This window comes from Tenebrio molitor, chromosome 3 (assembly GCF_963966145.1).
Source record: "Tenebrio molitor chromosome 3, icTenMoli1.1, whole genome shotgun sequence".
Taxonomy (NCBI): domain Eukaryota; kingdom Metazoa; phylum Arthropoda; class Insecta; order Coleoptera; family Tenebrionidae; genus Tenebrio; species Tenebrio molitor.
Genome location: NC_091048.1, coordinates 7,760,047 through 7,776,129, shown reverse-complemented (window position 1 = coordinate 7,776,129; position 16,083 = coordinate 7,760,047). Strand labels below are relative to the sequence as shown.

Here is a 16,083-nt window from a genome sequence, read left to right as displayed (position 1 = left end):
GTTGGTTGCATCACAAATTTTGTTAGCCTCATTATTACTCGTGAATCACCTTGTATATTTTCCTTCTCTATTCTTGACGACAAAAATATAATTATGTATAGCAAAAAGATTAAATGATTAAAAGCAAAGAAACAAAATAAAGTTTTCGCGCAAAGATTTATTTAATGCATATGAAGTTACAATCAAAAGAGAAAAAAGCCAGTTTAAATAAACAGTTTTTAATAGTCTTTATTAAAAGGACTTATGCCGGTTTCTTCTTCATGCAGTCTGGCAAAGCGTTGAATAATTTTATGGAATATGGCTGCATCTCGCGCTTTATTTATTAATCTCAGATTTTTAAGGCATAATTCTTGTGTTCTGGTTTATAACTGTAACAAAAACTTAATGTTGAGGACTGGTTTGGATTGTTGATGATATAATTTGAACATGTGAAGATGTACCTACAGAGACGGTAAGAATTTTGAGCACAGTAAAATGCACTTTAATTTAATTTTAATTGTAATAGTCCCTCTCTGCAGATTGAACAAAAGTTGCAAGGAAGACGAATTACCAATTAGTAATCCCATAGAAACAATTCTGAAGAATATAGAGGCTGCATCATTCCTACTCATCCATTCCTATTGGCAATGCTTCTCTTACCTCTTTAACTTGGCCTTCAGTTTCTTAACTGATCACAATAAACTTCTTTCTTGCTGGCCTGGTTAAGATTTAAAAGCTCATGGTAAACAATTCCGTTTATTCTTCAGATTGATCTAGTTGCCTCCTTGGAGTAAAACAAATTGTCTCAAATGTGATGATGGCATATTCTCAAGGTTCCGGCGCGTAACATTATTTTATTTTTCACTTTAGTATAATTGCATGATAACTCCTAGGATACGAAATACGTAAACATGTCCATAACAACCGGGGCATAATACAGGGCATAATAAATTCATAACGCCCTTATCAACTGATAATTGCAAAGATGCCAATTTTTTTTTTTTAAGAACACGTATAGTGAAAAATAAAATATTGTATGCACCACGGCGTCACCGAATGATTACGCCCATCGAACGATATCCATCTCTCGGGCTAAAGCCCTCGAGCTGGATTCATCGTTCTCCGGGCGTAATCATCGTTGTAACGCCCTTGGTGCATAAATAGCTAATAAAGGTTTCATTTTTCATCTGTTATAATTTGTGTGAGAAAAACTCCTCTCCCAAATGAGAAAGGTATGCGTTAACTTTGTGTTTTAGATTTCCCAAAGGATGCACACTTGAATTTGTAAAATTTGTTTCTGGCCAACCAAATCTTCAGGAGGTCCTTACTCTAAGTCCTGGACAACTTCTTTTCTACTTCAAAAAATAATTATCCATTATGAAACTTCCAAAATAAATCATTTCGAATAAGTGGGTTTAGATTTTGAAAAATAACAAGCAATTATCTTTTTCTATGTACTCTCTATACTTTATTAACTGTGCGAGACACTTATTATCATTGATTACTTTTTAGACTCAGCTGTAAATACCTATATCCACCTTTCGTCATCTTCTTTGTATTTTTTAGAATTTCTTTGCACCGTTAAACGAAATGTTACTTTTGAGCACAAAATATCATTATCAATTAGCAATAATTCTATCGTTTCCGAACCCCAGCCATGTTTTCGCCAAAAAAAAGCTGAAATTGGTTTTCTTTGACGGCATCTTTAGATATACAGGTGTTCCAGAATTCGTGGATCAAACTTACAGTGTGTTTTCCTTGGTGATAAATGAAAACAATAGCGTTCAAAAAAATGGTCAGAGTGTAGTAGTTTTTTTGTGATTAACAATTAAATTTGACCAATCAGAAGATCGCTGTTCAATTTCAGGTAAATTCAACTTTAAATTGCTTAGCAAGATAATTCTAGTATGTAGTAATTTTTATTATTCATGCGTATTATATTACACGTTACTTAGTAACTGAAGGAAAGAACTCAGTTTTCTGGTGAAAATCGTACACACTCATTAATGACCAATAGAAAAATTAGTTCACGAGCCATAACCATGGCAATAAAAAAATTTCTTGGAAATTTTTTGTAGGTAGACCAACCTAACTGTGATTAATAAGTGGAAATTTTTTCAGCCAATCAAAATCATTTATTTTGTTGTCTTGGTTATGGCTCGTGAACTAATTTTTCTATTGGTCTTTAATGAGTGTCGTACGATTTAAAAATTTATAATTTAAGAAGCATAATGTCCGTGTCGTTGCGATTTTCTTACCGAATATGCCCTCGTGCATTGATTAATATTCGGAAATTTTATTCTCATGCATTTCCAAAACGTAATTAGCCCTCGTGTTCCACTCGGGCTAATTAATACGTTTTAGAAATGCATTCGAAAAAATTTCCGGAAATAATCAATGCACTAGGGATATTACAAGTGAAAACTGCTCGAACACTCTTGCTCAATTTGAAAAATTCGTAACTAAGAAGTTATTGCACCCTGAATATTTTTCTTAACGTTTTTTACCTCCATCACGACTAAAAGGAATATGCCCTTTAAATCTGATCTTTTGGGACAGCCTGTATGTTTCCATTTAAAACCACAATAAATGATTACTCTAAAATTCTCACGTGTTAAATTTGCATCTTCACCATGCAAATCTAACAATAATTGTAAAAGGCAAATTATAAACTGTCACTGTATATTAATTTGATGAATTTTTTAGAATAACCTACGTATTCATATTATTTTCGTATTTCTCTCCAGCCAAGTCTTATGCTGACTCATGTACTTGTTACGTTACGCAAAAGCTGCATTATTTATGCTACTACTCAATATTTTAGACGGCAGAAATGCGTTCACATATTCGGAATTATGTTATTTTTCTCTTGTATTTTGAAGTGCGTACATTAAAAACAGTAAACAAAACCCGGTATGCTGTTACCCCTGCAAGTCATGTCTGAGCTTTACACAATGCTCCCATAACCACGGTAATAAAGAACGACAAAAATGTCGCAAGATGCGTAAATGTGACACGGCAAAATGCCAAATTTTCGTCGACGGTCCTATCGTGATTGTGATCTACAATCGAAAGTGGTCGGATTTTTCTTGGAAGTTCACGGTCGGGGAAAAGGTTTGTGGATTTTATGAATTTTTAAAGAGAGCTCTTGGGGAATTTTGCAGATAAAGTAGAATGAAGGTCGTTGAAATTTCATGTAAAATGCAACACATTATTGTTTCGAACAAAGTGTAACGAGCGGAGTGTGCCCCGAAATTCTAAAAAAATATTATTTTATTACGTAGGTCAGAGGGCGCCATATAATTACAAGTAATAAAAAATAATTCATAAAAAGTGAATTTTTGGTTTTTCAATAATATATAGGGTGTTCATTGAAATTGATCCTCCAAGTTGGCGTTGAAGAGTCGATTGTGAACGCACCACTCGTCAGCCTACAGAGTAAAAACACAGACAACGCAAAAAGTGAGGTTAGATTTAAACAATTTATCTGTGATCTGTAATCCGTGGTGCGCTCACAATCGACCCTTCAACCCTAACTTTGAGGAGAAATTTAATATCCTAAGTTAGTTTCAAAATATTGACGTGTCCCAGTTATTTTGGAAAAACTAAACGGGAAAGAAAATATTTTCATTATTCAAAACTTTTGGCGCTCACTGTACCGGGTGGGGCATCGTATACGCGCACGCGAGAAATCGCGACTTCTAATTAAATAAAATTGTCGAAATTTTTCAGACTTACCTGGCTATTGGTAAGGTACATTTCATAATTTTTTGATAATTTTTCACTTACAAACAAAGCCAAAAAAAAAAAAATTAAAATGTAAATTTCAACCAAAAAGTCAAATTCTGATTTTTATACTAACCTACCCAGATTCACTTCCTACAATTATTTACGAAATCTACGGAAAAAAATACCAATTAGATTTTGAATTAAACGCAGTTTTACATTTCAACTTTCAAAATCATTTTTATTTATGACCTGCTACTTGTGCTGTCGTAAATTTAGGTGACAATGGAAACTGTCAATTTTATGGCAAAAAGGTTTAAAACGGTCGGCTATACCTTTGTTGGGAAATTATACCATTGTGCTGTAAATCACCCGTCTGGTTTACGTTTAAATAAAAAAGCGAATTATTTAGCTAACCAAGTCAAAATTTGTAATTGTGCCACCAGGGTTTGATTAGCTAGCAGATACAGCTTCATTTAGTCTAAAAATTTTATAGGTAAATTAACAGTTAATTTCAGAAAACTAATAAAACTGTTACGGCCTTTAAAAAAAATTTTAAAAATTCTCAAATATACCTTATCAATAATTAGTCACGTATATAAAATTTCGCCAATTTTAATTAATTAGAAGTCGCGATTTCTCGCGTGCGCGTATACGATGCCCCACCCGGTATATCAGGATACACCTATCCGATAAATCAATTTTTTCTTCAAACGTCCGTAAATTATGACATTATACTGCTGCATTGATAATGCTAAAGTATCACTTCATTGTCATGGCATCTAACGAGCTGACCAGCGTCCGTGAAGTTATTATCTCCGCTGAGGAGCGTCCGTGAAGTTATCTCCGCTGATGAGCGGCTGTGAAGTAAACTAGCTAAATCATTTGAATCCCTACCTCAAATTGTAACAAATTCGTGTCTGAATGTGAGATATTGAAAGCTGAAGTGAATAACTAAGGTTTATTCAAGAAACTTGTACATTATTGCAAAACGTACTTACAAAATCTATCTAAATTAAAACGGCTTGACAGACGGAAAATTATTTCGCATTTTGTTCACAGCGTTGTTTATACTAGTCGTAGTCATAGTAACGCTTTGCAAAACGAGCTATATTAATTTATCAGTCTACCCAATCTCCTACCTGGTTTCTTAACATTTCTTAAATAATTTGTTATGAAGGTTTGAAGAAAAAATAGTATGTTATTATTGTTATATGATATTGATAAAGAAGAATTTATAACTATTAAAGCAAAACACATATCAATCAAAAGTCAAATAAATTATGTCCATAAAATGCACATACCTTCATGCATGTGCATTTTAGTTATTGAAGTTATTGTGAAAAACGATTTCACTGTGCTTTAAAAACGGTATGATGTGTCAATACGTGTTAAGTACATCTACACGTTTTATCGACATACCGATAAAAGTTGCCAACAATACGTTATTATTACTGGCTCGCAAGAGTTCCTTAGGGAGTAAACATTGATATATCGATATAATTAAAACATACTGCCTGTTTCTCATGTTTTCACTTTTTCTCCCGATATAGATTAAAAAAAGGTAATACATTATTTCAGTTGCGTCTTCACAGATATTAATTAATTTTTATTTTTTCTGTAATAAAAAATCTTCACAAAAATTATAAAAGAAATTTCAATAATACAGGGTCATTATAAATGATTGTCCCATCGCAGTTGGCGTTGAAAACCCACACAAATTTGGGATGTGCCGCTAGCTTCGCAACGTTAGACAAACTAGTAGACAAATTTACACTACCGCCAGCAGCTCTATAGTAGGCCCAGAAATATAGTGATTTTATGGACTTAGGCCGATAATTTCTTAATTTATAATGTTACTGTAGTACAGTTGCGGAATTAAAATTTCGGGCACTATTTTTCTGTCACTTCAACAAAATCTCTATAAAGTACCTTCTACTGTCATCATGACTGACATTAAATCATCGCTTTGATATGTTGCCTACCCGTTATTATGCCACAAATGACAATTTTTGAATGCCAAAAAGACAAAAACATGACAAGAGTAAAAAATAAGGTTATTAACGTAAAGGTTGTTTTAGAGTTTATATCATGACATTGACAATAGTGCCCGAAATTTTAATTCCGCAACTGTACATATGCAGAGTGTCTGCAAATGATTGTGGCATCGAAGTAGGCTTTGAAAGTGTGCCGACTCTTTCACCAGAAATCGAATATGTCTGATCTACGATATGCAACCCCCAGAACAAACTAGTTTTTCTGGTTGCCTATTGCCTAGCTTGACAAAATTGATGCTCACAAAAAAAAAATTAGGTACAAAAATAAATTAATGAAATGCATCATTGATAAGTCTCAACACTCTCAACAAATTACGTATTTATTAAACACTTAAGAAGATGAATAACATCAGTGATTCAGTTAAAAAAGTAACAATGAAAATTAAAGAAATGGTTCGAAATGTCTCCATTTTGTAACATCTGTTCATTGATGTTACGACAACATGGTAATCTCTTCTTATTAAATCATTTAAATTACTAATTTCTCATTTATACACTTCATTTTTCACATAGCTGAACACAGAAAAGTCTCAGAGAGTTGTGTCAGGTGAACAGATTATTCTGAAACCAATTACAAAAATTTATGCGGCTATTGTACTGTCGCGAGCAAAAAATTCTGGTCGTCAATTGTCATTTCAAAATTTGGTTAGATGGTCACAAATTAAAAAAAAATCCCTGCCTGACTATGCCCATGTCAACAAAGTATCAAAAAAATGAGAAAAAAATGACAATTAATGTCATTCAACATGATGGTAGGTTATAATATTTACGACCGTTTTACAATGGAGCATTTTCCATTGTGCCAAAGCTTGATTTTGACGACCAGTTTTTTTTTGCTCGCGACAGTACAGTTGTTACTTTGTATGGATGTAAATGCAAGTTCTCTTCTAACAATTTTACGACATGTACTGCAGAAGAGACAGTTTGAAGAGACAGTCTAGTAAGTTCTCGGATGTGCTTCTAAATGATCTCGTATATTTTCAACTACATCTTCCATCACCTTGGGACGACCTGACGATTTCCCCTTTTCAACACTACCACTACACTACTTCTTTGCAAGCTTGAACGCTTATGTCCATTCCTCGTCTCTTTAAACACCGTTGCGATAATAAGACATCATAAGCCATCATTTCAGCAATTACTTCTAAAATATTTGCGAGGTTATAAAATTATTCTGATTTTCAATATAAAAACAGATAAAGACAATACCTTTGTAACACCACCGGAAATTATCTAGCTTTGGAAGATGCTGTTCTTTTAAGAATAAATAGACCAGGAACGCAAGAAACAACGAAGCAGGACTTCGAAAGCGGAAATGAAGTTAAGTTGACTTTTTGTTGACATGTTGTGAATATTTGACAATTTGCAATTAATAGTAATGTAGTAATGGATGAATTTAAAGGGCGTGGCAAATTTAAATTCCAGAGCCCTCTGCGATCCCACATTCTTTTATAGACAATCTGTACATATTATTCAATGAGCGGATAATGATGGCTATTACTCGTGAGGATGATTTTGTGTCACGAGCCGCAAGCGAGTGCCGTAATTCACCCGAGCGAGTAATAGCCATTATCCGCGAATAGAATACCATACTTTTTCTACGACTATGAAGAAAAATTGATAGACAAAATGAAACTGACGTTTTAAAATTATTACTTTACATACTTGATACCATTGCATTAAAATTTGCGATTGGAGTTCATATACTAGTTGCTATGATATTTGCAGTGAGTTTTGAAATTATTATTCAACAGGCCGTGGGTAAAGAATCCCGTTATCCAATGAAAAACAGTTTAATAAGTACAGTACTATCCAATAGGAGTAGAAAAAAAGGTTTACGTGTTGTTATCTTTATATGGCTTGTATTGTATGAACTCTGACAGCATATTTTTTAATAATTACTAAATGCAATACGACCAGTAACTTCGGAATAATGTAAATATTTGCTTTCCCGTTGAGCTGTTATCTTTCAAATAAACATTTTCCGATCATTTTCAATTCCTTGTCCCTTTCCGTTTCCGCGCAATGACGTCATCGCCATTGTTCTTTTTAAATGGCACCCCCAATTTTTTTGCATGTTTGATCGATTTTTAAATGTGAAAACAGGGTCGTCGTGAAATTCTACTTTCCACAATAATAAACTCCTTTATAAGAAAATGATCTTCAGATACCAGCAAGCAATTTTGATATCAACAAATTAAAAGCGCCGCCTGGGATTTTAATATTTCTTAAGAATTACAAGTCCACAATCCCCAAACTACAGTCTTGATGATTGTTGAAAGTTGTCTGAACTGTCGTCGCCGGTTTGTCTGCATTTTCATAAATCAATAAGATAATCCAACGTCCACGAGCTAATATTCAACAGTCTGCCGCAAACACGAGTGAAATTTTTTTAGCTGTCTGTCGACTCCTTGGCAATAGGTCCGGTATTTACTCTTCACAAAGTCGAGTTAACTTCGGCTTTATATGTATTTATGGTCGTGATCCTTTGAAAAAGGACTCCATTCTTGGCCATAGCCGCAACGTCGAGACCGTAATCCTTTGAGAGCAATACAGGAATCAGGAGAGGACGGAACGGTCGTCGTAAAATCGGGAAGTCTCACGTCCACCGTCGCCATCTTCATAACGTGTTAAAGTATTTAGTTTCATTATTGGATCGTGTGATCGTTACGTTTTTTTACAAATTCGCCTCGTTCCGCAGATGTTACCGGATCGATTCAAATTCCATACGCGTCTCTCCCGCATTGTGCTTAAAAGGGGGCGGTTCGAACCCGGGGCCGACGACCAATTCCCAACTTTTACAATCGATGGTCGTTAGACAAATTATTCGGAACCTTCCGATTTTTAATTTATCACCGACTCGGCGCACACACTCAATAATATGTCCCCTTTTATTTGATATTCCATTCAGTTCTGAAAAGTCAACGAAAAATCTATGATCATATATGACTGTGTGATTCACAAGTTCTATCACACGGTTCGTTAGTTCTTCTAACGAGGGAAGCGAATGCGTCACAAATGCTAATAAAAAGAAATATAAATCAAAAAATGGAAAGTTGACACGTGTAGCTTCGCAATATAAAACAAAAATCAGCGCTTCTAATTTTTTGAAAAAGTTGCTTGAGTTTTACAAGGTTATTACAAATGTTTCTAACATCACAGTGGGCTGTGATTTATACAGGATGTCTCAGCTAAGACTGTCGAGCCTAATATCTCGGTTATTTTCCAACGGATTTTTATGAAATTTAAAATTTTAGACGGTGAAGAGTAAAATCCCATTAATGAAATAATCCAAATTGTAAAAATGTAATTTTACATGCCTTTTTAAAATGTTGAATCACTTAAGATATGTATGTAAGTACCTATATCAAAAAATTGATCATCAGTAAAAAAATGCTGTAAGGAGAAACTCGTCCTTGAAAGACGTCTGGTTTGCAAAAAGAAAAAAAACTATGTTAAACGTGGCTGCAGATGCAAAAACGTAAACGCGCCCTATCGCCGAATTTTGGTCACCCCTCTTCGCACAAATGCAGGTGACATATTTGACGTGTATCTTTCTAACCTTACAAACACTTACAAAGTTAAAGACAATATTTGGAAGAATTTATTATACTGGATGCTTTAATTCTTCCATAAAGGATTAAGACACGATCGGGATATTTTAGCAAGGTAATTTAGTTCACGTACGCTTCCTGTGTCTTCAAATAATTGACGACTTTCTGAACCTTAAATTTTGTAAAGCCTACATTTAGATAGTGTTCCACGAGAAAACGAACTGTGTCATTGAAGTTCTTACGACACTTTCCATGGGCAAAAATTGTTTCCTTTTTCAATTTTTAACAACAAAATATAATCTTTTCGTTGGATCAGACAAGTGATTTTGTTAATTGTTTGTGTAGACACCTATTTTTTAATGTTTAACAATCTTGTAATAATTGCGCTTAATTTTCAATAAAGGAAACATGTGTTAAAATTACATTTTTTAACTTGAGGTAATTTTATTATTACTAATTGAATCTTCACCGTCTAAAATATCAGTGTAAAAAGTTCGTCGTACTTCTTTTTAGTTCTTTCTAATTTGTACTTCGGTACATTTGAATTTGGCGCGCGCGACATGTGACGACAAAGATGGCGGCGTGTCGTTGTTAGCCTGTAAGAAGAGAGGGGACCAACGTTCGAGATTGTTCGAAACGAAAAAAAGCGAATAATAGCTTTAATGCCGTTTCTCTTGTTACAGGTAAGATTGTTTTATATTGTAAATAAATTTGGTGATGGGTAGATTAAGAAAAATTGTTAGGTATCAATAAAAAACTCTTGTTACAGGAGAAACACAATATAGTTTTTATTCGCACTTCACGAAGACCCAGAAAACATTATATCAGTATTATAAATTTCATAAAAATCCGTTGGCAAATAACCGACATATTAGGGTTGAAAGTCTCAGCTGAGACACCCTGTATAATTGTAAATAAATGAATAAACTCTCACTGGACAAACTATACAAATATAACTTGCCTGCTATTTTTTGAAGAACATAAATTAATGAATACGAGACATTTTTTCCGGGATAAATTAGAAAACCTTATTAATTGTGGTAAAATGTTTCCCTTACTTCAGTAATCCCTGTAATTGATGGATAGCTGAAGATGCTTGAATTAATTTTAAAAAAACATAGCCGCTACTTCAAAATATACGAGTGTATTGATATGTATTTGGCGTTTTCACAAAAGTTATTTAATAAAATCCGTTCCCATGAATAGGTAGATTTTTTATTCAACGTTATTGACAAGGATTCAACGTTGATAGTGCGGCCACTCTCTTTTGTGAATTTTTACAATTTATTCGAAAATATGGATATGGAAAATTCTTTATAAGATAAATGCCTCTCGCTTTTACAATGAAAATTAAGTTGCAGTATTCACAAAGAATAAAATATCAAAGAACGCAGGAATGGAGGACTCACCGTTTGAAAAACATTAAAGGTGGAATTTCATTGATCAGTACCTGAACTGACCATGACCGCTTCGGCAGAAGCAGACACACTAAACTGCAGAATATGCAGAAGTTATTGGTTAAATAAAAACAAAAATACTTAATCAACAAAAATATTCAAAGGTAGCAACATCCAAGAGGATTTGTAAACTGCTTAAAGACAATTTTACTGACTTTTTAAGTGAAATTGTAATCATGAATTAAATTTGGATACACTATTATCATTTAGAAACAAAATAAGAGTAACTGAAGTAAGAGTATCGTGCCGCAAAGTCAACAGATAGATTAGGAACTTAGCTAAGAGCAAACTTCAGTCCACATTTGGGTAATTGTTCAGCTAAAAAATAGAGAATTCGGGCCAAAATTAGCAAATCACATTTTTGCCACATTATGTAGTTTCAAATACAGTTGAGAACATTTTACATGAAGAAAAAAAGCTTTAGATGGCTTTAAGTTACTCTATAACTGTTATATGTATTTAGTGTATAAGTCTGTAAAGTGATGTTATTGCATAATTTCTTACTCTTGCATAAATTCTTATGTTATTTTTTATATGGGAGGTAGATATTTATATTATTCGTGAATCCGTTTACCGTTTTTAAAGTTAAAGACATGTTTCTTTCCAGTTAAACACTATAAAAAGCTCCACTTTCATCTCAACATGCTTAAGTGTAATATTTTACGAGGTCTGGAATTTTTGACTTTTTGACCATCCAAAACAAGAACTTATCATTTCTAACTGTCTGCAGATTCTTTAGTTCTCACTCACTCAATTTTATGTTCTTTTTGGAACATTTTGAATTATAACCTGCTAACTTCAAAGTTGTCAAGTAAATGTCAAAAATAATTGAAATAAATAATTTCATCGATAGCTCGTTAATTCCACGGCTACCCTGATCCCAAGACTTTTTGATCATACGATATTTAAGCTACCGTGCGATCGAAAATAAAAAAAATCGATAGGGCCGTGATTAATACGCTTCAGCTGGCAACACGTAAAAATTTAATTCAAATGTCATCAGATGTCATTACAATCGTAACTGTCATTATTATTTATTGACTATTAAAATTTGCTATTACAATATGTTCATTTTAGAGCAAAAAATGTTCATTGTGCAGTGTTACTTCAGAAATGGAGAAAGACTTGAGAACGGCGAATGGTCCTATTCGACACCTCGAGTTTTTGAGGAATTTCAACAACAGTTTCCGGACTTTCAAGGCACTTACCAACAACTTGCCTTGATTATTTTGTTTTTCCATCCCTGAAAAACAACGTGTTCAAAAACAGGTCTGGCACAATTCCCGAATTAATGCAAGTAATTACTGATAACTGCAATTTAATTTATATCCTAACTTTGCGAAGGTCATTTGAAAACATGAAGCGAAGAGTAACATTATGTTTGGAAGCTGAAGGCAGACATTTCGAACATTTACTCTAGTTCTTGTAAGAATACGATTGGAGTTCCTCATGTATAATCCTTTTGCATAAACTTCATCCTGGAAACAACATTTGTTCAATTGATCAATTTTTTATTTACCAAAATTCGATCGTATTGCATTGATTCATTCTTTTACAACCATTCTTTTACAAAAGACAGGTCACACATAATTCACACCTTTATGAAAATCAAGATTTCAACGTTCTCAAAATCACTAACCTAACTTTTAAGACTGACATCTAATAATCTTAACGAATTGCCAACTTAAATTTTTGGTCACAGCCAACTCTAATTTTTTCTTTTTTCGATCTCACGATATTTTATTCCTTACTTTAAACTCGCACTGTATAAATATTATGAATCTACGTTAAAACAATATAAGGAAGACTAAAATTTTTGAATCTGGGAGCCAGAAGGGTGTAGGAGCCAAAGGGTCAAAAGCACAATACGAAACGGGCAAACGGGTCTGATAAGCTGTTAATTTGAATCAACATATGATAAATCTTCAACTACTGGTGATTCCTTATCAAAGAACCATGTTGTTAGAGTTAATACTCGTCGGGTAGCCTGTAGAATAGAACAAGTATTTGAACCAAAATTTGGTAACTCAAAGAAAACTTTGCTTATCTTATCAGTAGTAATAATAATTTGCCATCACTAACCAATAAGATTCGAAATAGTCTTCAAGTCTAAATATTTATCACAAAAACCATTTAAAAAAACTTAAAGGAATTTGCTTTAAGTTCGCTCAGCGGTCATTTCCTGTGGATTATGGTGGAGCTTACTGTAAAAGTATGTAAAGAACTCGGTAAAGAAGGAAGTATTATTTTAATCTTACGTAGGATGTCTGCGGCAACTCCTTTACCCTGACCCGAGAAATGTATGCAAACTGTCAGTAGTAAGGAGGTACTTTAAACAATTTGATGGCGTTTTAATGTTAGAACTACGGGGCATCTGTATTAGAGAGGCTTAATTTATATACATTTCACGCAACAGATTCTGAACTTAAGAAAACATTTTATTCTACTGCGTCCTTTGCTTATATTTTAGCAATAATAATTATTATTAACAACGAACAAAATGTCATACATTAATAACAGGTGACTATTTTTTGGAATATTGATTATTATGATATTTTTGAAATAGTTATTGGTATTGAGAATATTTAGGACAATCTTTATATCATCAGTTTCTTGTTTTGTATCAAAAAGAAGAAGTAAAATCTCGTGTTTTCTCACAACATTGTGGAAGAGTGGTTGAAGGCTTTTTATATTCTGCCAATGTAGCAACAGGCAAATCTGCTGGACGTGCCACAGTAGCTACACCTGATGTTGTGGAAAATGTTGATCAAATTATTCAACGAAATCCACAAATTTCGTGTGTGTCGTTTCTCTCAACAAATAAATAGATCTGAGTTAATAACATTTATCCTTCCTGCAAAAAATCATTAAAAAAATTTACACTTACATCATTACAAATATTCTTTCCAGTTTTACCATTGGTACTACAATTTACTTAATAATGACATGGAAGATATTACTTTTTTTCTGATGAGGCTTGGTTTCACTTTTCTCTCAAAATTATAGAATTTTGTCAGCGTATAAACCCGACTATGTTATTGAGATATAATCCAATTATCGTTCAACTGGTGTTTGAATTACAACGTCCCGAAAGCAAATTATTGACTGCGGCTAATTCCAACAAGATTGAACTATTGCTCACACGGTACGAACAATTAATTATTTAAAGGAATTTTTATTCCGCCATTTACAAAATATAGTATTCAGAAATCCTATTAACTATTTGAACTGCAACAAAGAAGTTGCAGAAGTTAATTTAATTAAAATATACATTGTTTATTTGTACAATCAATTCAATGAATTTTGATTTTTCCTTACGCTTATGTCTATTGTCAAATACGGAATTGTCATCAGAATGACCAACATTTGCGTTGCCAACATATTAAAAAAAAAAAAACGTCCTATAGTCACTTGGTATTTTTAGCTAGCGTTTTCTGCTTTGTTATCATAAGATTGGCCGAGGAAGCGGTCTTTTCGCTTTCAAGCTTAGGTCAAAGCTTGACCTAATGTTCTCTGTCTTTTATGAATCTGAACAGTGAAATTTCCATATTTTCCTTATAACTAATCAATTCGAAAACTTACTCTGCATCAGAATTGGCAATTTCGGAATCGGGCGGCTCCTTTCGGACCAGAGTGACTGTGGCTCCTGTATGTCGGGGGTTGATATCCACCGTCATGTTCCAGGCCGGATCCCCCGCCGACGCCGCCTCCAGCAGACGGACGCCGCTCTTCACCCGACCCCTGCAACAAAACCGCAACCTTATTCATTATCCTTACAAACTCGCTTATTCGGGGGACCTTCAGGACGTACAGGTACAAATTAGAGGACCACGTTACGGTTCCCTTATAATTCGCGACTGACGCAATTATCCGCTCCAAATCTCACAAAGCACTATTTTTTCTGAAGGGGAACGTATTTCGACGATAAATTCCCCGAAAAAAATTACAGTTACGTGCTCAATTAGCACTGTCGTCGTTTGTGTATATCATCGCGAGTTACTGAAGCTTCTTTAGAATTCCGACGACATTTCAGTTTTTAAATTCAGAGCTGAAAGAACTTGCACAGAGATGTTGATCAATTTGTTCCGTTTTATGGCGGCAAATAAAACATATTTCATGAAGTCATTAACTAAAATGGGGCAAATTAGCAAAGTTTGCGGTTGCAAAAATAATTAAACACCTGAAAATTCGTGCTTGCAAAGCAATTTACATAATTTTAATACGAAGAACAAATCGTCTTTATAACGGTATCAGCCTCGTGAATGGGTAAGTGCAGGGACGAGTTGAAAATGTGGAAGATTTAATTAAAGGTTATTAAAAGTACAACATTGTAATTACGCGGATGTACTCGTACAAGAAAAATAAAATTGCCAGCACGTTAAGAATAATGAAGGTACTTCTACAACGATATTTTTTCCTGTAAACTGTAATAAAAGCTAAATGACTTACGTTTTCAACTTTAATAAGATCTGGATTTTGCGATAACGAAAGAAACTGAACAAACAGAATAAAAATTTCTTGTAGTTTAAATGGAATAAGTTTCTTACTTTGTATCCTGTTTTTTTTTTTTTTTTTAATTTAACCATCACGACGAATTATTCGATTCGTACATTAAATTGCTTTAAACTTGAACAAATTAGGGATTTTTCGTTTATTCTCAATTTTTTACGATAATTTAATTTTCTTTTATAAAAAAGAAAAACATGGAAGGTAAAAATTTTAAAAAATCGAGGTCCTTACAATTTCCTTGTATTTATTTATCTCTTACGGGATTTGGATTTCCATATGAATAAGGAGTTTGGTAACAAACATGTACATGTACCTAAGCATAGAACAAATATACAGGGTGTTCCAAAACTGCCGCCAAAACTTTACAGTACAATATAAAATATGCTAAACTGTATGCTGTAAACATTCGGAGCGTGCCGAAGCGACCGAAATCAGGTAGTATTTACGAACAAGCCATAAACCATTGTAAAAGGCAACCCCCTTATTTTATAATGAGTTCCAAATATCGTTTCCTACTACTAGAGTTACTTAGATTTATGTATCTGTCACAATAGTGTTAATGGTAATGTTAATGTTAATGTTAGCCAGAATGTTAATCTTCAGAACATTGGTGAAATGTTCAACCGTTCACAATAATGGTGATGGTGATGTTAATGTTAGAAACGATGTTAAGAGATCCAGAAAATGTCTGGTTCTTTAACATCTACCAATCACTATCGAGAATTTCACGCACGCGCAGGCGCAGTGACAGTTCACACCACGTTGACAGCTGTAAGAGTAACATTCCGTTAACATTATTGT

The 16,083-nt window shown here is 33.7% G+C and overlaps 1 protein-coding gene across 1 annotated transcript in view; it reads right to left on the bottom strand.

Moving 5' to 3' along the window:
• dtn (transmembrane protein 132C dtn) overlaps window positions 1–16,083 on the bottom strand; it is a 177,823-nt gene that overhangs the window by 73,415 nt on the left and 88,325 nt on the right. Inside the window, 1 exon segment of the mRNA XM_069040843.1 lies at window positions 14,356–14,514. Within this exon segment, the coding sequence (XP_068896944.1) occupies window positions 14,356–14,514 (159 nt within the window).